This window comes from Camelina sativa, chromosome 15 (assembly GCF_030686135.1).
Source record: "Camelina sativa cultivar CO46 ecotype springtype chromosome 15, ASM3068613v1".
Lineage (NCBI taxonomy): Eukaryota > Viridiplantae > Streptophyta > Magnoliopsida > Brassicales > Brassicaceae > Camelina > Camelina sativa.
The window spans coordinates 25,917,033-25,940,559 of NC_141894.1; the positions used below are offsets into that span (position 1 = coordinate 25,917,033).

At 33.6% G+C, this 23,527-nt stretch overlaps 1 protein-coding gene, 2 long non-coding RNA genes and 1 pseudogene across 7 annotated transcripts; all 4 read left to right on the forward strand.

The window, feature by feature from the left end:
* The first annotated feature begins 8,049 nt into the window (after positions 1-8,049).
* On the forward strand, positions 8,050-14,798 carry LOC104747363 (uncharacterized). Of its 5 annotated transcripts, none has more exons than XR_015582639.1 (5): positions 8,050-8,181; positions 8,619-8,718; positions 9,179-9,252; positions 11,732-11,774; positions 13,756-14,798. It is a non-coding gene; the product is annotated as an uncharacterized LOC104747363 (long non-coding RNA). The 5 variants fall into 5 exon arrangements; XR_015582640.1 differs by lacking the exon at positions 8,050-8,181 and adding an exon at positions 8,202-8,482; XR_015582642.1 differs by lacking the exons at positions 11,732-11,774; positions 13,756-14,798 and adding an exon at positions 9,543-10,039 and having other exon boundaries at positions 9,179-9,263.
* LOC109124885 (uncharacterized) lies at positions 11,822-14,798 on the forward strand. Its single transcript, XM_019237103.2, has 2 exons — positions 11,822-12,190; positions 12,279-14,798. Exons 1-2 carry the CDS (start codon positions 11,972-11,974, stop codon positions 13,620-13,622), a joined length of 1,563 nt encoding a protein of 520 aa, XP_019092648.1. The 5' UTR covers positions 11,822-11,971; the 3' UTR covers positions 13,623-14,798.
* A 3,709-nt stretch (positions 14,799-18,507) lies between these two features.
* LOC104747364 (uncharacterized) lies at positions 18,508-20,864 on the forward strand. The gene is made up of 2 exons (XR_761141.3): positions 18,508-19,701; positions 20,144-20,864. It is a non-coding gene; the product is annotated as an uncharacterized LOC104747364 (long non-coding RNA).
* A 679-nt stretch (positions 20,865-21,543) lies between these two features.
* Positions 21,544-22,574, forward strand: LOC104747365 (uncharacterized; annotated as a pseudogene).
* Positions 22,575-23,527: the final 953 nt, after the last annotated feature.

The following is a 23,527-nucleotide window of genomic DNA, read 5'->3' on the forward strand; positions in this document are numbered from 1 at the left end:
TAGGTCGGGCTTTGCAAATGTTGCTGATGATGCTCTCTCTTGCTGTTCTGATAGTCCTAGCCTGAATGCGACTTTTGTTCAAACAACAAACCTTTGCGTAATTTCAAACGTTTGGCCCAACAATTCTATTGGCCTCAAATGCATAAGATAGTCCAGGAATATGTGGTTGAATGTGATATTTGTCAATGTGCTAAAGCAGCTACACTTTCCCCGGCCGGTCTGCTTCAACCACTTCCAATACCGGAGCGCATGTGGGAAGATATTTCAATGGACTTCATCGACGGTCTTCCTCACACGATGGCTATACTTTCCTCATGGTGGTCGTTGACCGCCTCAGGAAGTCTTCCCACCTGATTCCTTTGGCTCACCCATATACTACTGCCCTTGTTGCCTCAAAGTTCGTCGCCAACATTTTCAAGCTTCACGGGCTTCTCCATTCCATCGTTAGTGACTTTGACCCAATTTTCATCAGCAAAATATGGCGTGAGTTCTAATGTCTTGCTGGCACGACACTTAAAATGTCCACAGCTTACCACCCACAGACCGACGGGAAAACCGAAGTGGTGAATCACTGTATTGATCAATTCCTCCGCTATTATACACACAACCGACCCGTAAGTGGAGTTCTCGCTTACCATGGGCAGAGTATTGGTATAACACCACATACCACATCTCTACAGGTATGACTCTTTTCAAGGCTCTTTATGGTCAACCACCTCCACCATTTCCAGCCTATGAGGTCCGGTTCTGCCATTGTTGATGAACTGGCGGAGCAGCTCATGTCTCTTGACGAGGTTATTCGTGAGCTGAAGGAACACTTGGAGAAATCCATCCACAAAATGAAACAAGCGGCTGATGGCAAGCGTCGTGAGGTGCATTTCGAGGCAGGCGGTTGGGAATACTTGCGCCTTCAACCATACCGCCAATAATCTGTTTCCAAGCGCATCTCCGAGAAGCTCTCCACTCGTTACTATGGGTCGTTTATGGTAGAAGAAAAAATGGTTCTTTCTCATATCGCCTTAAGCTTCTAGATGGTTCACGAATTCATCCGGTTTTCCATGTTTCTCTCTTGAAGCAGCGTCTGGGCTGTGACACACCTTCTGTTGAGAAGCTTTCACCGCTCCATCCTAATGGCGTTTTGGAACTGCGACCAGCCCATGTTCTCCGACAACACCGCACATAATAGGGTCAAAACTGCTATCATGAAGAACTTGTTCTATGGCAAGGACTCTCTGAAGATGAAGCTACTTGGGAAGATGTCGCCCAATTGCAGCGTAGTTTAGTCTGAACTTGGAGGACAAGGTTCTCAACTACGGCAAGAGTATTGATAAGTACCAAAATGATGAGATTGAAGATGAAGCAATTGGATCTGGTAATGGCCCGCTGCTGAGACGACAGTCTAAGAGGGTTCGAAGGCCCGACAAGAAGTTTTTAGATTGAAGAGACTAAGTCTCTGTTTCTTAATCGTTTTGCAAATTAGTGTAATTGGTCTTCCTATTTGTTAGGGTCCATTTTTCCATCTTTCCATGATATCTTGTATTGTAGGAGTTGTGATCCCTCCATCGTGTTGTATTTGTTTACTTATTTAAGAAATAGAAGAGCCAAAAAGAGGCAATATTAATAGCCCAAAAACTAAGTCTTATTCACTGGTTTATGTTTTGTTTCTTGTTCTTGATACTAACGTTGTGATACGACGAGGTCATAGCTATCATTTCAAAAAAATGTTAATAAATTTTTGTTTTTGTAAAGTAATAAAACAACAAAGATTAGTAGATGATATTTCTATTCTTACTGACTATTATTAAGTTTTTAACATTTCTTTCGTAATGGTAATTTAATGTAATTTTTGATACAATAAGCTAAAGTTATTTCTAATATTAGTATAGATATTTCCAACTTTTACAGGTCAACTTCCTTATTTAAGAAATAGAAAAGCCAAAAAGAGGCAATATCAGCAATCACGTTGCCTTTTGCATCAATCTTTTGGCCCTGCTCATTGCGCAAGTGGTCCTGTTGATCCCTTAAAACACCATCCTCATCAGCTCTCAGAATGATTGTGTAGACAATCTTCAAGGATTTGGCTGCTTTTCGGTTATCACGCTCTAACTTTCCCAACTCTTGGTTTGTAAGCTTCACCGATGGTCCAGTCTTATTGTTCCGAGTTTTAGGCTTAGGAGGCATACACCTGAAATACACAAGAAAAGAGAAACAAAAGTGTATAGTAGCAAATAAAAAGAAAAGTTTAGACGAAAATAAAAACTCAAATCTAATGGTAGATCAAAAGAGTCCCCAGCAACGGCGCCAAAATTTGATATGATCAAATTAACCCTAGAGATACTCTCTCAAATTAAGAGATCACTGTAGTACTTAGGGGTCGAATTCCACAAGGACTCAAGATCACACAATAAATTATAAAGTTTTATATTTACGTTAAATATAATGATTTAAAATTAAGAAAAGCAATGCAAAAATATTACATTAAAGGGTTGTAAATTCAAGGAATTAAAAAGCTAGGTCTAGGGAATTTCTCAAGAAATTATGGGATATCAAATCAATAAATTAATAGGATTCAAGCAATTAAAGACAGATGTAGAACTCTAAACTCAACTGTAAAATAGATCAGTTCTCACTGCAAATATTATCTAAGTTTAAAACATGAAAATCCAAATCTCTTTGTAAAATTCAAGTTAAAAACCAGCTTTGAAAACAAATTTAGTTTGTCCACAAAATTACTAAATCAAATCTTTTTGTAAAATGTAATTTTGCTCATCATAGGCATAATCAAGAAAATCAATTATATTCTCATATCAATTTATTTTCCTAGGTTATTAATTCTAGGTGATCAATCAAGAATTAATATGAAGAACAACCTAAGATGAAGATCACACAAGAATAAGAATCGTAATAAATCAATAGTTCTAATAAACCATAAAAAACTGTGAAAAAAACCCTTAACCTAACAAACAAACTACCCAGACATATTCAATGAAGAACAAAACATTTTTCTGAATAATATGCAATAGAAATTAAAAGAGGAAATAGGGAATTTATGAATCTTCTCTATACAGATGAATTGAGATCCGTCTCTCCCAAAAACTCTCAATATCTCTCTCTCAAAAGGTTGCAGAAATTAAAACTAATGATTTCTAAAACCTCAAAATAATATATATATATATGTCCTAAAACACGCCAGAGACTAATTTTGCAATTATGTAAAACTTCCGGGGGTTACTTTGTAAAACTTCAAACTTGGGCCTTCTCGTGTCGGCCAACTGGAGTGTCGACCGTCACCAAGGGTGTTGTCGATCAACACCATCACTCTTGATCGACTCCAAGTTGATTTCCTTCGGTTCAATGCTTCAAAACATTCCAAATTGCTCCATCTTGCTCCATCCGTACCAAAATTCTAGAAAATCTGTAAAGACTCAAAAACGTCATAGAAAAAAAAATAAAAAGACTCAAATAGCATACTTATATCATAGTTAAAGATCATAAAAACTATGATATTTCACAATTGCCCAAAACCTAAGTCTTATTCTCTTGTTTATGTTCTGTTTCTTGTTCTTGATATTAAGGTTGTGATACGACGAGGTCACATCTATCATTTTTAAAAAGCGTTAATAAATTTTTGTTTTTATAAAGTAATAAAACAACAAAGATTAGTAGATGATATTATTATCCTTAGTGACTATTATTAACTTTTGTAACATTTCTTTTGTAATGGTAGTTTGATGTAAATTTTGATACAATAAGCTAAAGTTATTTCTAATATTAGTATAGATATTTTCAACTTTCACAAGTCAACATGAAAAGTTATATTTTCTAGAAATTATTTGCTACATACTCATCGGTAATCAACAATATTTTTTAAGAAAACAAAAAATTAAGGTACATCATCATCATCTTTAATAATAGCGTACATCATCATTGTTCATGTGTCTACTCAAGACTTTGGGGTTTCATTCCTATAGTAATAAGGGAGACAAACACTGACCTAACCCGATCCTTCTTTGAATCTGAAATTTATGACGCAGTTTGTTCAATAGGCGATGACAGAGCACCAGGACCTAATGGGTTGACAACATGTTTCTATAAAGAATTTTGGTGAACAATTGGAGAGGATGTATCCAGAAGGTGAAAGATTTTTTGCAACATCTTCAATGAAGCCAGACATCAACCATACAAACATATGCATGATTCCAAAAATACCAAATACAACCACTCTATCAGAATATAGACCAATAACCCTCTGTAATGCTATATAAGATTATTTCCAAATGATTAGTAAATAGGCTAAAACCACACCTAGATTCTGTAGTCTCCGATTCACAAGGTGCTTTTATACCTGGTAGGGTGATCACAGACAATATTATGATCTCCCATGAGGTAATTCATTCTCTAAAGAGTCGAAAGAGAGTTTTCAAAAGTTACAAGGTTATAAAAACTGATGTTAGTAAGGCTTATGATAGAGTGAAATGGAAATTTTTGGAGGTAGCATTGAAACTTTTTGGGTTCACAGGTCAATGGAGTAGTTGGGTCATGGCTTATGTTAGATCGGTTTGATATTCAGTTTTGATAAATGGTACACCACATGGTTTGGTCACATCAGAACGAGGCATTCGACAAGGCATTCAACATTTATCATATGTGCGGATATAATGGATCATCTTAAAATCCAAAGTATTTTCATGAGACATTAGAGGTGTTCATATTGGTAATGGTGTGCATGCTATAACTCATCTACAATTTGTGGATGACTCTCTATTTTTTGCCAAGCAAATAAAAGAAACTGTTGAGCCCTCAAAGACGTCTTCGAAGTATATGAATATTCTTCTGGCCAATAAATCAATACAAGTAAATCTTTAATTACTTTTGGTTCCAGAGTGTATGGCCAACTCCAAAACAAACTAAAAGCTATTGTTGACATTCCTAATCATGGTGGAGGTGGTAAATACCTTGGATTACCTGAGCAATTTGGAAGAAAGAAGAATGAAATGTTCAACTATTTTGTTGATCGGGTCAAAGAAAGAACACCTTCTTAGAGTGCAAAGAAACTAACACCCGCTGGAAAGGAGATACTTTTAAAATCGGTAGCTCTTTTGATGCCAGTGTACTCCATGTCTTGCTTCAAACTTCTTGCGAGTATTATCTAAGAATTGAAATCAATTATTATGCAATTTTGGTGAGAGAAAGGAAATCAGGTTTATATGTATAAAAGTAATTTATCTATGCTTTTATAATGTTGCACACGTATTTGAGTGAATCTCATATTCTAAAGGAATTTCTTGGGTTGCATGGAAGTGTTTACAACTTTCAAAACAAGACGGTGGATTGGGTTTTAAGAACCTTGCCAAATTTAATGATTCTTTACTTTCAAAACAAGCTTGGTGGATTATCAATCATCCTAACTATCTTTTTGCTCTTATGATGAAGGCTCATTATTTTCGAGATGACATGTAACGTCAGTGTCCTGCGGTAATAAAAATATTTGAGTTTTTGTCGGGAATTAGAGTGAAATCGGTTTAATTCTAGTTGATTTATTAAACTAGTTAATTTATTATTTTATACCAAAATGATGGTTTAATAAATTATTGGTTTAGATGATATTGGTTAATTTAATTAAACCGGTATTTAATTGTTGGGATTGTGAGTTGTTTGTGTTGGTGGTCACGTGGGTGTGGTCTATTACGATTAGATCAAGTGCACTTTGGTGACATAGGTGGCTAAATCAATTCTTTAAACCTCTCCGCAAGTCTCTGAAACTGGGGTGTCAAAATTCACCCCCACTAACAGATCGCAACGTCCTCGTTGCGCACCAAGACGTCACCCCCGATGGTGTGAGCTCACTCGATTCCACACTCGTCTGGGTTCAACTCTGAGACCACTTGTAACGCCCCGACCGTCACCTCTTAGTGGGCTCCATGTCCAATCCCAGTCCATGGGCCCACTTTCCTTAATGGACCTCACGTCCTCTCACTAGGCTCGTGAGTCCATCCATATCCGACGGCCGGTTTGCTACGTCTGGGAGGCTTTAAAGACTTGTTACCATCCCTATAAATCACCACATGATCTTTCCCTGTGTTTTGTCCTCACTCGCACAGTTCCGACAATCACTTTCTGGAAGGTCACCCATCCTGACACTACTCCAACTCAAGCACGCTTAGCTCTGGAGTTCTCTCAGGATCCTTGACCGAAAGATAAGTGCACTTTAGTGACATAGGTGGCCAAATCAATTCTTTTAAACCTCTGTGCAAGTCTCTGAAACCGGGGTGTCACATGACATTATTTTAGACGCAAAGCAACAAGCGAATTAATCCTATGGTTGGGCTTCTATCCTAGCTGGTTTGGATGTTATTAAAAAAAGGTTCTAGATATTTAGTAGGGATTGGAGAAACAATCCATGATAACGAAGATAATTTACTCCAACTCATACTCCGAAACCAATTAGGGGTAGTGATATCCATACAAATACTTGTATTAGTGACCTAATTATTAGGAGAGGAAGCTATCGATGTTGGGATGAAGAGAAACTTGACAACCTTATTGCTCTAGAAGATCATAATTTCATCAAAAACACTTATCTCCCAAATCTACATATGTCGGACAAACTTGTATGGCATTACAATAAAACTGGAGATTACAATGTTTGTTAAGGATATTGGTTATTAACTCATGATCCTGAATCAAGGATTTCATTCCTCCCCCACATGGTCCTATATTGCTGAAAAATATGATATGGAAGTTGAAACCTTTACCAAATATCAAACACTTTTTACCGCAAACTTTGACGAGAGCATTACCAGTTATAACAAGATTAACTACAAGGGATATGAACCTGGATCCAGTGTATCCTCGATGCTTAAAAGCTGATGAGACAATAAATCATGTTTTCTTCACATGCCCTCATGCACAACAAATATGGGGTCTATCCAATCTTCCGCTTCACTCGGTCTACCATCCAACGACTATTATGAAGATAATTTGTCTAATATACTAAACTTTCAAAACAATAATGGTCCTCTAATGAATAGAAATTCTTGGGAATCTGGCTGTTATGGTTTTTATGGAAATCAAAAATAATTTTATTTTCAACTCTATAAAGAAAGATCCTTGCACTTTGATTTTACGGGCACAAGCCGATGTCCAGGAATGGATCACCCAAATAACTCAGAAAGACGCCCAACCAAATAAATCTTCCAATCAAGAACGAGCTCAAGAATTGAAACGACCAAAAAGTCCTTATGTTACTGTAATTATGATGCGGCTTTTGATCATATCACTTGTAAGATAACAGGTGGTTGGATTATTCTAGACACAATGGTGTTTCTTTAGGATGGGATTCCAGCATTTTTCTCAATGCTAACTCACCCTTGGAAGTTGAAAGTATGTCTTTACTTGCTGCGCTTCAACAGACATGGATAAGAGGATTAATTTTTGTTTATTTTGAACGAGATTGTGAACAACTCACAAAGAATTTAAAGGGACTAACACATGACATATCAGTTGATGGTTTATATCACAATACACCTTTTGGGCCAGCCGATTTCAGAGAGCTGAATTTGGTTTCACCAGAAGAAATTGTAATAAGGTTGCTTATTTGTTAGCTAAACAAAAATGCTTAACATCTGCCTTTTATTCCTTTTGTTTTTCACAAGCAAAATTGGCTTACTGAACAATTGTATCAAGACTATATGTTTTCATCAATATGATTTTCTTTTTAGACGAAAAAAAGAAAACAAAAAATAAGGTGAAGTACGCTTTAAAAGGGTTTTTTAAAAAGTGATTGGTGAAGAAAGAGAAAGCTGTACAAAGTGGTATAGCTTTAACTTTTACCAATCAAGTATAAAGCGGTACAAAAAAGTAGTCAACACAAACAGGATTAAAAGCTGAATAAAGTTTTCTGTATTTTATAAATTATTTTAAAATGAAGATAATGTTTCAAAAATCACAATGCTATTGGTGGATGATATTTTATTTTATCTGAATAAATTTTTAATGAATTAAAATATAGATAGTAAAAGTGAAGCTCCTTCCTCCTATATATGTAGCTAAACAATTGATTCACACTTTGTAAACTACTTCTTCTTTGCTCTTCTTCTCAAAAAAAAAAAAAAAAAAAATCTCTCAGCCGGGAAAAAAAGTTAGAAGACATTCTTCCAGTTTCAAGTAACTAGAGTTAAGGTAAACTTTATGTTATATTTATGTTACTAATTTACCATTAAGATAAGAAATAATTATGTGCATATAATATTTTGTTCTTTAAAATATACTAGGATCTACCCCGTGATACACCACGGGAAATTATTTAACTATTCTGTTTCTAAATTTTTATTGCACTTTTATTTATTCTGTTTCTAAATTTGTAAAAATCGCTTACCGATTTCGTGTCTCTTTTTGTAATCGTTGTAATTTTACGATAGATACTTGAATTGGCTACTTGTTGACCTTCGCTGTATTCCAATGAAAGATTTAGTGAAGATGGGTAACTCGTTCTCTTTACCCAGAGATTTTCGTTCTTATTTTTTTTTTTGTAATCGGTAGATTTTAAGTATTGTGGTACATAACTTCTCAGATCCATATAGACAGCCTTCAATTAACCATACATTTTATGATTTCAGGAGTTCCAGAAGACATCGAAGTTATATACTTGTCATCATCATGAAGTCTAATTCTCTTTCTTGGTTAAAACATTGTGTTTTTAAAGCTACCGACATAGAGGTAATTTTGAATTCATATTCTAAATATGTATGAACATTTCTGCAATCTCAGAAGTATTCTGCTGGGTAATGGATAATAAATAGCTCTGTGAAACAAAGTTTTTGAATATCAGCTAAAGGAAAAGAGGAAAAACAACTGTGAATTAGAATCTTAGTGTAGGAAATATAGTGTACAGAAGTTATCACATTCTCTTATTTTCGAAAGATTTCATTCTTCTTAGGTTTGCCATGTCAGTTTTGTTGGTGTAAAAGAACCTGCATATAACAAAAAACAAAAATAGATGAAGTACTTAAGTGGAGTTTTATCCTCTGTTGATTCATATACAAATAAATCCGAAGATCAAGGGGTTGAGATAACGCATTTGCTAAAGGGAAATGTAATACAGGTTAAGTTAAAAAGTCCCCTGATTATTCCACGGGTTGAGATAACAAACACATATGCAATTTGTTGTTGTCTATAGGTACAAAATTTAAAGGAAAACAACTCAGGGCCAGCAAGCAGACACAATGGCTTTACTATGCTTCAGAAAGAATGGTCAGTAACTGGTAAACACTTTAAATAGTTTTAGTCTCTATTTAGTATAGAGTTTTTTGATTTTTTCTGATTGTTTTTTGTGCAGCTGTGATTTATTATATATATATATATATATATATATATATATGATAATATATTATAAATATGTTTCCATTTACAAATCAAAGTTGTTTCTAAATGTTATTATAAATAGATCTTATTAATTAAAGTAAGAAAACGAAAACATTTAGCAATCGAAAAATTACATAAATGATGCTTACTTACCACGGGTCAACTAAACATAACTCTAGGTCAGGGTCGAGGAGTTGTCGGAACAAGGAAGAGATTTTTTGACAAAGTGTTTTGTTAAAGATCCCAAAAAGAGATGGACAGCTGAGATGCTTTTACAATATCCGTTTGTAGCCGTCGATCTTGATGACGACGGTTTAGTAGTAGAAGAAGAAGGTTTCGTTGTTAACCTGAAAACAGAGGAGGAAGTCTCTACATCGCCGAGATGCCCTTTCGAGTTTCCCGATTGGGTTTCGGTTTCTTCCGATTCGCAAACGACCGATTCACCGGAGGAGAGGGTTACGAGTTTGGCGGCTGATTCGACCCCTGATTGGTCTGTCACAAATAGCTGGGTCACCGTACGGTGACGGTAGTGATTAAAAAACAGGGGACAAAAACAGAGTTGCAGAGAAAAGGCTAGAGCTTTTTTTTAATATTCCTAGTCAGATCCAACAATTCTAATTTAATTCGTTGTATAAATATTTTGTTATTAGAAATTCAGAAATTTGTTACATGTAAATACCAATTTTGTATTCATGATCCGAGATGCTTTCTGAAGCATACATCCGTTTGTAGCCGTCAACTAAACATAACTCTAGGTCAGAATCCTTAATCTCCTCTCCTTGAATCCTTGTGAATCTTCTTTACTTTGCATAAACATGTCGAAGTTGCCAATTTTTGTCCGATTTCAAGAATCTTTGGCTTTTATAAACCAAAACTCTCAAATTGGATCTCCAAAACCTAATTCCGCTGTTAGTCTCATCTTTGGGTTCTCCGTTCATAGCAGCTAGACATGCTTTTGCGAGACATGTTTTTCTTTGTTGGGATGTTTAAGTTTCGTTTGCTTTGTTGGGATGTTTAAGATTTTAAGACATGCTTTTCTTTGTTGGGATGCTTATTTTGCGAGATATGGTATGTGTTTGAATTGTTTTGCGAGACATAATATGCTCAGTTTCATTTGTTTAAGATTTCATGTTATGCAGTTTCATTTGTTTTTCGGGTTATTCGGGTTTTTTGGGTATATTTCAGGTTTTTGTGGGTACTTTGGATATGTTTGAGTAGGTACTATCCATAACCGAATATATTTTGGATACATTACAGGTTTTTTAAAGTCATTACCCAAATAACCTGAACCCGAGAGGAACCGAACCTGACCCCGACCCGAAATTATATGAACACCTGCTCGGATCCTATATTCGTAAACCCGAAAAACCCGAACCCGAATTACCCGAACCTGACCCCGACCCGAACACCCAAATGCCCAGGCCTAACTCTAGGTATGTCTAGAAATGGGTGATAACACCTACATTATAAAACCATGTAGTTAGTTGCTGAATCAATATAACTTTGCATAGTCATGCTTAAATTTGTTCAGAGACATACCTGTTCATAACATTAATCTATAAATTCTGAAACACTTATTTGAAAAACAACTTGTTGACAATTAAGATTTTCAACCCTTTTTTGACGTTACATCTCAGAGTATAGTAGTTGTGGGATTTAGCAAGGTATTTAAATTTTCTTTTGGATGTGGTGGTGCTTGTATTGGATGGAGAATGATACATATATATACTTTTCAAGGTTGTAGGTAGGGTTTTCCCAGTGACCCTAACTATAAGCTTGATTCGCAAGTTTAGAGTATATGCTTACGATTTTGTTTGTTTTGATTTAGGGAATAATGTTAATGCATAACTTTATCTTGATTCTAGTTAGGATGCGTGATTGATAATACGTATCAAGAATTTACCAAAATGTGTTTGCGATTTTTCTATATTAATTATATGTTGCCTAACATGTAACTGTCTTAGATTAGTTGCTATATAATAGGGATGATGGAATCATAATAGGTGCAAATTATATTTTAGGGATGAATCACTATTTTACAGATAATAGACCAGACCCGATCACACATATATTTGGGAAGATCCGATTTCCCAAATCGGTTAAAAATTTGGAAAAAACCGACCCACGAGACCAAAAAATGGGACACAAATTTGTACTCCAAAAATGTTAAGATAGATTATGTTTGTCTTATATTATAAAATAATTACTTTAATTTAAATGATTACATTTTTGTGAAAATGTAATAATATAAAATTGGTACTTATACTGGTTTTTTATATAATAATTAGTAACATTTATTAATGTGAAATTCAAGTTATTACTAAAACTGTATAAAACTGATTTGTTGTAATTTATATTTTTTCTACAGTATGTCTAGTGAAGGTCGTAGCTCTTCACGTCGACGAAAAAATGTAAGTTACATATATATAACATAAGTAGTATATGTAATATAATAAATTTTTATATTCCATATGTTAGTCATTTATATATATATATATATACATAAAAATATTTTTCACATTTTTTAGAAAGAAAATTGGTCATCTCTTGAAGACCGCGTTGTGCTTGAACTATATGAAGTTGAGCTTGTGAAAGTAGACTATAATACATGTGGTCTAAAAAACCTCATCAAAATCGTATTTTGAGTGAACTATTAAAGCGGACTGGGAAACATGTTGATAGTTGGATAAAGGTCAAAAACAAGATAGATACATTGAAGGGAACTTACAAAGAATGGGTCGACCTTATGGGTAAAACAAGTGTAAGTTCGAATCAGAGAACTGGAGTTATCTGTATGGATGACGATTGGTGGCAAGCGCGCGAGGCGGTATGTATATTTTATGTTAGTTTGAATTGTATGATATATTAAAAGTGTTTATCTAGAAATTCTAAAATTTATATTTGTTTTTTTTCAGGAGAGTAAAACAATTATTGCTTGTCACCGTCAACCGCTAAAATATTGGGATGCACTACAACGTATTTGTGGACAATATGATGTATCAAGTGAACATATGTATGATGTTGATGGAGCACGAAGAGAACTATATGAAGAATATGCAAGAGCTGATTTCAGTGGTGGTATTGGTGATGATGATGATGAAGAAGATGAAAGAGCTGACAACACACCTCAAACACATGAAGAAAATACTTATTTTCCAGATAACACATTTATTGATCCACGAGAAACATATGAAGATGTTCCCTCTGCAGCAACAGAGGAGAGATATGGAGATATTCTAGTTGCATCGTCAGAAGAAATCCACAATCGTTCAGGTAGACATACCTCCCGTGCTGCGCCATACAGTGTCGGACGAGGAGAAAGTAGTTTACGAAGAAGAAATTCAAGAGTTCGTTCAGTTGGTAGTAAAGATCGTGGGAACCGTAGAAGGCATCAATTTGAAAGCTCAGTTACCACTGTATTTCAAGGAATATCAGATGCACGACGTGCGACTGTATCAGCCCTGCGACCTGATAGGTACAGTCCTGAAGAATATGCAAAATTTAAAGATGCATTTGCTATACTAAATTCTTTACCAATTGAGAAGTACAAACCATTCTGGAAAGCATCTGCAAAGCTGCTTAAGGAGTATGCATGGTGGCGTAATACATTTTTGGACACTTCTTTTGAGTCAGATGAAGATATAATCCAGTTTTTGGAAAGTATAACTGAAGTGGATCGTCTAGAAACCGTAACTCCTGCAAATTTGTCAAATTTTGGGTCATTTTTAAGTGGTTCAAGCGGCGGAAGTGTGCCATCATCAGGAAGTTCTGTGGGACATTCGTCAGAAAATTTTGTGGGATATTCATCAGGAAATTCTGAATATAGGTTTGCTGAAATTCCACAGTTTCAACCATCTCCTGCTATGGGACAGTTCTTTTCATCTCTGGGGGTAGGATTTAATACGCCTGGGCATACGATGGGTGCACCTTATGTACCGATGATGTTTCCTCAAGGATTTGCTGGTTTTCCTTTCATGAACTCGTCGCCTGCTATACAAATGATGCAAACATCAACATCTCCTGAAATTTTTAATGTTGGGGCATCATCAACAATCGGTGGAATTTCAACTACTCTAATGGGAGAAACTAGTCAAAGAACAAGAACAAATTTTTCTCCTGGTTTTGTAACGCCAACTAAACGGTACACAGATACTGGATATAGGTTTGGTGCACCATCGGGAATTGGAACTCAACCATGGCAGTTAAATTTTATGGATGATAGAACATCAAACAATCCCACTGATAACAAGAAACATTGAATAAACAATATGAAAAGTTTATGGTTTTTATTAATGTTTGTATTTTATTTATATAATATATATTTTACTATAATAAATATTTGTCTACCACAATTTTTTTAGTCGCTTAACTTATTTTTCTCTTAATGGCTAGGAAAATCGGACAAATGAGTTGTACTCTCTGGGACTAAATAATCTAACACATGAAGAATTATGCGAATTATTTATGCTTGAGGACGAAGAAGTCGATGAGGTACTTGTTCAGCCAACGATGTAGTATTATGAACGATATTTTTGTCGACAACCCATGCAAGCGGGAGGAGGACTAGGTTGGCTAAATATTAAACACCAGATGGAACATGATGATGCATAATGCTTACATGCAGTAAGGATGCCTCGAGGAATATTTCAAATGTTGTGTCAACTGATGGAAAATGAGTATGGATTAACATCAACAGAAAATATTAGCATTGAGGAAAGCGTTGCAATGTTTCTTTCTACATGTGGTCATAATGAAGTTCAACGTACTGTAGCTAGGAATTTTGGGCGTAATCAAGAGACAGTTAATCGCAAGTTTCATGAAGTGCTAAATGCGATGGAGCGACTTGCATGTGATCAAATAAAGACCCCAACATCTAGCCAACTTAGAGAGTATCCCCGCAGTCTTCGATATGATCCAAGGTATTGGCCATTCTTCAACAGTTTCATAGGTGCTATAGATGGAATACATGTTCCTGTCATAGCACCACAAGAAAATCGAAGAGTTTATTGGGATCGTTTTGGTGAATCAAGCCTAAATATTATGGCGATATGTGATTTAGACATGCTTTTCACATATGTTTGGAATGGAGCACCGGGATCACTTCATGATTCCAGAGTTTTATCGATAGCACAAGAGAATAGTCAAAGATTTTCGAAACCTCCTACAGGAAAATATTATCTAGTTGACTCTGGATATGCGAATAAAAAAGGTTACTTAGCTCATTACCGGAGCAACCATCAAGAAGAGGTGAGGCATCATTTAGGACAGTTTCAGAATGGTCCGCCTCCACGAAATAAGTATGAATTGTTCAACAGGTGGAATGCTTCACTTCGCTCTGCTATTGAAAGAACTTTTGAAATCTGGAAGAAAAAATTGAGGATTGTAAAAGAATTACCGCGATACAGATTAGAAATTCAAAAAAAATTGGTTTGTTACAATGGGTCTACATAATTACATTCGACGTTCCAATATTTCCGATGATGATTTTGATACAGGTGCTTCCGCAGAAAATGAAAATGGACAGCATGACGTAGATGTAAGTGTAATCAGTGAAATAGAAGAGGTGGAAACATCAAGAAGTGGAACATATATGGCAGATGTGCGTAATCAAATAGCAGATTTGTTATGGGAAGCTCATTCTTAATTTGATTTGCTTGTATTTCTCGGTAGCCTTTAATATGTATGTACCAATGATTATATATATATATATATATATATTTTTATATATTTTTATTAAAAATAAAATATAATTCATTTTAATAAATTACTTCTCAATAAATATTTTTATTCTATAATAGGTAAAAAAAAATACTTTCAATTCATTATTGGATTATAAAATTTATGTACTTATAGTTTCTAAAATTTCCAAAAAAAAAAACTAAGAGTAAAACTTATACAAATATTTTTAATTATTGGACTAGTATATTCTTATACTTTTTTTTTATACTGGAATGATTTAATTGTCATAAATTAATTTAAAATATTCATAAATTTTACATCTATAATTATAAACTAAACTACATTTTATGTTAATTTTAAAATTTTATTAATTTTTTACTTTTAATTTTTTAATAAACGGTATATTTTCAGTTTTTTTTTGTACACCTTTGACATACAGATTTTTCTTACAACTTTGCACTATTCACTAAAAGCTTACAGCTTGTTTGTACAGCTTTAAGTAGGTTACCAGTAGGGGTGTCAAAATGGATAGAAAGTAGAAACCATGGGTTTACCCTGTTTGTCTATTATTTTAATGGGTATGAGTTAAGTTTGTAAATCCAAATAAATAAATGGGTTTTGATGGGTTCGTCCAACGGGTTCATGGGTTTATCGAGGTAAACCCATTAGGGTTATGGGTTACCCATGGGTTAATCGAAAAAACAAAAATAATATATATGTATACATATAATATAATATATATGTATATATTAATATGTAAAATATATTCGTTAACAACTAATTTATGTAAAATATCCAAAATAAATAATAAGCGTTTCTATTTTAATATTTAGATATTATTTTCTTAAGCTTAAAAATTTGGGTTAGTTTTATAATTCTATTTTACATAATATATTATGAATTTAATATTAATTAATTTATTTTTATATGTTTATTTTTATATGAGTAACCCATTTAACCATTGAGTTTGGATATATAAATTCAACCCATTCTAACAAATGGGTCGAGTTGAATCCATCCACGAAAGTTTTGAACCCATGTGGGTATGGATCGGGTCGGGTCGTGTTACCCATTTTAACACTCCTAAATCAGACCTATAGTACAATGAAAATTTTATCTGTCCCTCAGTTTAAAAATATATCTAGATGTATATCGTAACTTTAATAAATTAAAAATAAGTCTACCACCGTAGTCTTAACTTATATAAGTGACATAATGTAATCTTAAATCTCTAAGGATCACAATTTTTTTTCTTTTTTTTTTCGTTGTGAGATAATATGAAACCTTTCTCATTCCACATATCTTAAGATTTAAGATTGAAATATAGCTAGATGTATATCTTAGTTATAATTAATTGAAAATATATCCACCGTCACGACAAGGCACCGTAGGTGCCAAGCAGATTGATGCTGGACAAGGCGACGTCGGCTACGTGACCGCACTTGAATACTGCGTTGGGAGACCACCAAACGGCGTAAAGACGGATTGGTTAATGCATGAATACTGGTTTGAGTCGTCGTCTGATGATAACGACAAGGTATGTATGTGTTTCTTGGGATCCAAGTTATTGAGATTTTTTCACTTTTGGATTTTTGTTTTTTTTTTTTTTTTTTTTTTTGTTTCGATTGTTGTGTGTGTGCAGGTGGATTATGCTTTGTGCAAGATTTATCTGACTCCGTCGGCAGTAAAAAGGATGAAAGCAGAGAAAAAAGAGAAGCTAAAGAAAGGAAAAGGCGTATCAAAAGAGGAGGTTAAGCAGCTGGATTTGCAGCATCAACAGGACCAGTCGCAGCTCCAGCAGCCTCATGATTCTTTACTCCCAGCACAGCAACATGAGCCGCAGCCACAGCCACCTGTGACCCCAGACGATGATAACTTTGATGACTTTGATGAGCTCCCAGAAGATTTTAAAGATTTCTTGGCTGAATTAATGAAGCCAGATTCACTCGATGGAGATGAAGAACCCGACGATTGTGATTTTCTTCAAGGCTTCAACACAGATGGAATGGAATGATGAAAGATTACACTAACTGAGATTCGCATACTTTTTTAGTGGTGTTTATTTATCAGAGAGAGAATATTTTCCTTTTGTCTTAATTGCTAATTGCTCTGTTCTTGATTGAAAATGTTCTAATCGTCTTACTATAACACAGTTTATTCCACATTTTCTTGTTGTCTTACACTTCAAAGTTCAAACATACACTAATATATTATATATACATATAAAGATATATTATGGTGAAATTGTAAACTTCGAAGTTAATAAAAAGGCTATGAAGGTGAGTGTTCGATTAAGTACTCCCTTTTGTGTTTCATGAGGGGGTGAATAGGATCCTTTTTATAGAGAGATTGTGAACCAATCAAATTAGTAGAACATAAATAAGAAATCCTTGGTCAAAACTCCAAACATATTAAGAGGCTGTTATTAGATATGTGATTTCTAAATCATATGGAATTGTAAATTCTAAAAATCAAAATACATGAATTTTGAAATAACATGTTTTATCCTTGGATTTGAATCCTTCTATTTTACACTTTCAAATTCATTCAAATCCATTTAAAACATAATGTGGATTTTGAAATACAAAAACAAATCACTAAATGAATAAGATAGGATTTTAACAAGTATTTGTAAATCATAGAACCAATAACACATAATTTTGATAAGTATTTTAAAATCAATGATTGAATAACACATGATTTTTGTTTGGATTTCCAAATCCATTAAAATCATAGAACCAATAACCCCCTCTAAGTTTTCTAAATTGATTGGTTAAGACGTAAAAGTCTTTGAGTCATCCATACCAGTTTTATTTTAATAAGTTTTTTTAGGGTGTTTTGAAGCTATCTCATTGTTGTATAATCTTATTATTTTTCATAAAATAGTTAAATTTCGATAATTTTCCAATTTTGGATATGCATAATTTTCATTTCCTTAAATCGTATAGGCTGATCAAATAGAACAATTAATGTCACTAATCATAAATTTGAATATATTATATCGTTGGTTCATGTAAATTTATCTATAATTTTAGTTATTTTGACAATAACAGACTATTTTGTTTGGTGATAAGAAGAAAAAAAAAGATATATGGAAATACATAGGATCAGAGTTAAGTTTAGACTTGTATTGTTGATGACGAAGTCCTAGTTTGATTAAAAATATATATATCTATCATTGGTAGAATGAATGAGAACAAAAAGATTGACCAGATATCTTAGAGTGTAACAACAAAAATAAATGTTTCTCCTCAGTGTAAAACGAAAATATGGAAATACGAAATCCTTTTTTTATATAGAGATTGTGAACCAATCAAATTAGTAGAACATAAATACGAAATCCTTGGTCAAAACTCAACATATTAAGTTTCCTAACTTGATTGGTTAGGACGTAAAAGTCTTTGAGTCAAACATATATGTATCTCTATAAATAGTTAAATACCAAACTAATAACAAAGCAAACTCACAAATAAGAAGAAATAAAAATGATGGCTCTTTCAAGTTCACAGAAGAAGGTTCTCCTAATTTTTCATAAAATTGTTCACAGAAGAAGGATTTCTCTTTGATAATATGACAAAACACATAAGAAGAAATAAAAATGATGGCTCTTTCAAGTTCACAGAAGAAGGTTCTCCTAATTTTTCTAGCGTTTGCATGTCTCTTCTCGTCTTCCGCACAGGCGTGGAGCTGGAGTACGAGTAACGGCAACGAATGGGGAATGGGGGTCTGACGGCTCTAGCAGTTCTAGCTCAGGTCCTAGTCTAAACCCTGGCGAAATTAAGTTTATAAGAGAAATTAAGTTTCAACCAAAAATTAATTTCTCATTGTGTAATACTTGTAACACCCAAAACTTAATTATAACGTATAAATAGACTAATGCTTTAGGTTATGTTCGATCCTTGAACTCATAACTAGTTTTTTTTTTTAATAATTTTTTTAGGGTGTTTTGAAACCATCTCATTGTTGTATAATCTATGATTTTTTCAAAAAATAGTCAAATTTCGATAATTTTCCAAGTTTGGATATGCATAGGTTTCATTTCCTTTAAGAGAAATTCTCAAAAATAGCACCAATTTAAGTTTTTGTTCCAAAATTAGCACAAACTCTCAAATATTCCAAATTTAGCACAACTTAAATTTTGGAAGAAATTATTTAAATAAATAAAAATTATCATCTCTTCTACATAAAACCTAAAAAGCCCATTCACTTCTACGCTTCTTCTCTCGTTGCTTCTTCTTTTTCTTTTTTTTTTTTTTGGACAACAACTCTTGTTGCTTCTTCAATCATCATCTTTTCTACACAAAATCTGAAAAGCTCATTCATCTTCTATGCTTATTCTCTCTTGGTGCAACGCTTCTTCAATTTCATGGTTTTTGAGCATCTGACCAGGCAAATTTGAGTTTTTGATTTTGTGTTGGCACAAATTCAAAGAATCAAATTCCAATCGGTTTTAGATCGCCGACTATCAGATGGCTTGAGCCTCCCAGTCTGCGTTGAAAACGGTACCGGATTTGCTGGTTATCCTTTGTAGGATGTGAAATCGGATTTTCAGATTGTGGGTGATGTCACTCAGTTTGAAATTGTGCTGCCGAATATGCCGCTTCCTAAGAACATCACTCTCTACTGATGGATGGAAGTGTCCCAAAGCTATTCAAAAAGGTGAAAATTTTCTCAATTTCTATCAATTTTACTTTATGAAGCTTGTGTCACTTAAATTTTGAAATTTTGATTATAGTTCCTTGATTTATGGCACAATACTCTTAAGGCTGGTCTTGATTTTTTTATATTTAGGAGTTTTGTTTACTGATCTTGGTTTTGCTATGTTAAGGATGACGTATTTGCAGTAGATCCTTATAATCAAAGAGAGATTTTAGATTAGTAGAAATAGTCAAACTCCAGCAACAATTGCATTATTTAAGTCTCACGTGTTCACACGTACATTTAGTCTTATGTTTGTTACTTGTTAGTTTCCTTTTACAAATAATGTTTGAATTAGTAAAATGGAGATTCTAATATTGACGAGTATTACATGATGCATATGTGTTTGCTTATTATATAAATGGATGAGGTTTTAACGTGGTATTGTTCTTTTTTACTATAGCTAAAGTTCAGGAGAGGAAACTTGTGATGGGTTAAGGATTGAATCTTAGAGGTTTGATTTTGGTTTAAAGGTAACTATGAATATGTGGAATTTGAACTGTGTGTACCAGGAGGTTCATCGGAAGGATCAACAATTGTTGTTGCAGCAAAACAGTGTATGATGTCACATAGTAATGATATTGGTGGAAGTGTGAGACACCAAGCTTCGTTTTGTGGTGTTGTTGGTCTTAAGCCTACTTATGGGTGTCTAGGTTTGGGCTTATGGCTTATGCTTATTCATTGGATATGATTGGGTGTTTTGAGTCTACGATTGCTGATGTTGGGATGATTTTTCATGTTATTTATGGGTATGATAGAACAATTAAGTACAAACACTCTGCTTTTAAATTTTAGGAAGGATTCAATAATACTCATGAATGACTTTTAGCAATTTAGGATGACCTTCATGAAAATACTTAGGAATGACTTTTAGCAATTTAGGATGACCTTCATGAATAAATCTCATAATGGTTGTAAAAATTAATGAAGGATTCAGTTATATTCAGGAATGATTCAATAATATTAGTCCATATGTTTGTCAAGTAGAATGTTTTAACAATTTTTACATTTGGTAAAGATACTGTAATGTTTATGTTTCTTGTATATAGATATTTATTGTTATATTTCCACTGAATGAATAACTTGGCTTATTAGTTAAAGGAATGCAAGTTGAGTTCTTGTAAGCGGTTATGGCCTGGTTTTTTTTGTTTTTAATCCTTTCAAACTGTTTCATGAAATTCTTCCTGAATTTAAAGAAGTTCTTCATGAATATTATTCAAACGTTTAGGAAGGCTTTCCTATACTTTAAAGAGTCCTTCCTAAATTTCAAGAAACCATTCATAAATGATAATTAGACTACAAATCTCATATTTTAGAAATAGAATGAAATAACAAGTTTTCAGGTGAAAAATACAACATTAAATTCAAATTACTGCACAAGAGACACCATCCAAATGGTCATTACCTTTGATAATCAAAATTCTCATATCTCTCTCCTTCGTAAAAAACCTTGTTCTACTTCTGTTACCACTATACATTTGGTCTATTAAATTTTAGGAAGTATGCAATAGTATTCAGGAAGGCATAAATGAAATTTATGATGGTGTTCATGAAAAAGTTTTAAAATAACGACCTTGAAACGGTGACGTCTATAACAACATGTCTCACAAACAAGAGTATCAATCAAGATTTCTCTTTCCGTAACTTTAGTAAAGCCTAATGTTACAATCCAACAATGGTTCTTGCGATAATAACACAAGTGAATCAAAAAGGATTCAAAACTTATTTCTATTAATTGCAGGTGCATGAAAAATCTTAACCAACATAGCACAACAAAATCTAAAGAATGGACAAAACCTGCTAGTATTCTTGACCAGAGGATACAACAAAACCAGAACCATTAATGCATCGGAAATTGCGATCTTATAATAACCATTTAGAAGAGGTATGAAAATATCATGACAGATGTTAAATCACCTTCCTCTTTATAGTGCCTCCTCTAACTCCTCAATCGATGAAGGAAACAATGAGCTACAACAAACACGACCATTAGATCCTCATTTTCGAGTGATGAGATTTTTGGTGAAAGATCTTGATTCAGGTGGTGATGATGGTGAAACTAATCGTCCTCTCCTAAGAATAAGAAGTTTACTGGTTTTGTTTCATCATCAACATCTGGCACTAGGAAGAATCAAACCAAACTCATTAAACCCATCTCTTTCTTCTTCAAGCAAGAACCAAACTAAACTCGCTAAGACCTCCATGGCTATGTCTCACAAACTTAATCCACCAAATCTTCTACTAACACGACTAAGGCCGGCTGTGAGCTCAAGATGCTCAATTCCGGAACAAAACCCACAAATTCCATAAAACCCGTCATTTCTTTGACCAATAAATCAGCAGATCTGTCCAAATCAAGCTCATCCAAAAACAAAACCACCACAAAATCTTCAAGTTCCAGGCTTTCTTCACCTTCTTCAGAGAAGAAATCACCATCCTCAAAACCAGTGACAAAATTAAATCTAATCGAGAAAGAAATCAAACCATTCTCGCTCGACGATGAAGAAGACAAAGATTTTGTCACCCAATTCAGAGTTTTACCAACTAAACTCCAAAGATCCTTGATCACAGACGTAGAACAAATCTCAACCACATCCAAAACCTACATCAACAAAGAGATTACCAAAAACTTCAAACCCTACTTCGGCAACAAATACGCACTAACCATTGAATCACGATCAGATTTGCTACAAAATTGCCTATTTCCTCAATTAAAAGCTTATGAATCACGTCGAGAATCTAAAAATCTGAGATCGGAACTGATACACAAAGAAAGAGAAGCGTTGTTGGAAGCATCGCCGAAAGTTATTAAAATTGTAAGTAAAAAATTATAATTAATTTTATTTTTTAAGATATAATAATAATAATGCGACTTTTGGAACATTTGAGAGTGTGTGCTAATTTTGGAAGAGAAACCTAAAATAGTGCTATTTTAGGGTATTTCTCTTCCTTTAATCATATTGGCATATCAAATAGAACAGTTAATGTCACTAATCATAAATTTGAATATATTATATCGTTGGTTCAAGTGAGTTCATCCATAATTTTTGTTATTTTGACAATGACAGAGTATTTTGTTTGGTGATAAAAAAAGAAAAGATCTCTATTATTTATTGTAGAAAAAATATCTTTGTAAATAGTAAATTTTCAAATCTATAACTACAAAAACTTTATAGCATACAAAACACGGATTTTCTTTAGATTTAATTCATTTAATTTAAAAACTAAAAAAAAAACAAGTAAAGCAAAATTTTTATAAATTAATAATTATTAATGTGTACTAGAAACTAGGTGATACCCCGTGCTACAGCACATGATTATATATTTTGTTAGTTATTTTTTTTTTAATTTGTATTTTTGTAATGTAGTTTTTTATTTTGACTTATTTTCTTTGTTTATATAGTGTTTATTTGTATATTTGGGGTTATACAGTAAATTAGAAATCCTAATAGAGTAAGTAGTTTTTTAAAATGTAGCTTTTCACGGAAATAGACACACTTCAATATTGGATAGTAGTTTTGTAAGAGAATAGACACTCCGCAATATCGGATAGTAGTTTTGTAAGAGGATAGATATACCGCAATATCGGATAGTAATTTTGTAAGAGGATGAGTTTTTCTTTATTTTGGTTTGTCGTCAAAAAAGGAGAAGTTGCTTGTTAAATTTTAGTGTGAGATATTTTAATGGTTAGAAAACCATTGTATTTATAGTGAGATTATGTATATTTAGGGTATCATTTAGAAGTTAATATTTGATATATCAAATCTCAGCAAAATTGTAAAAAACC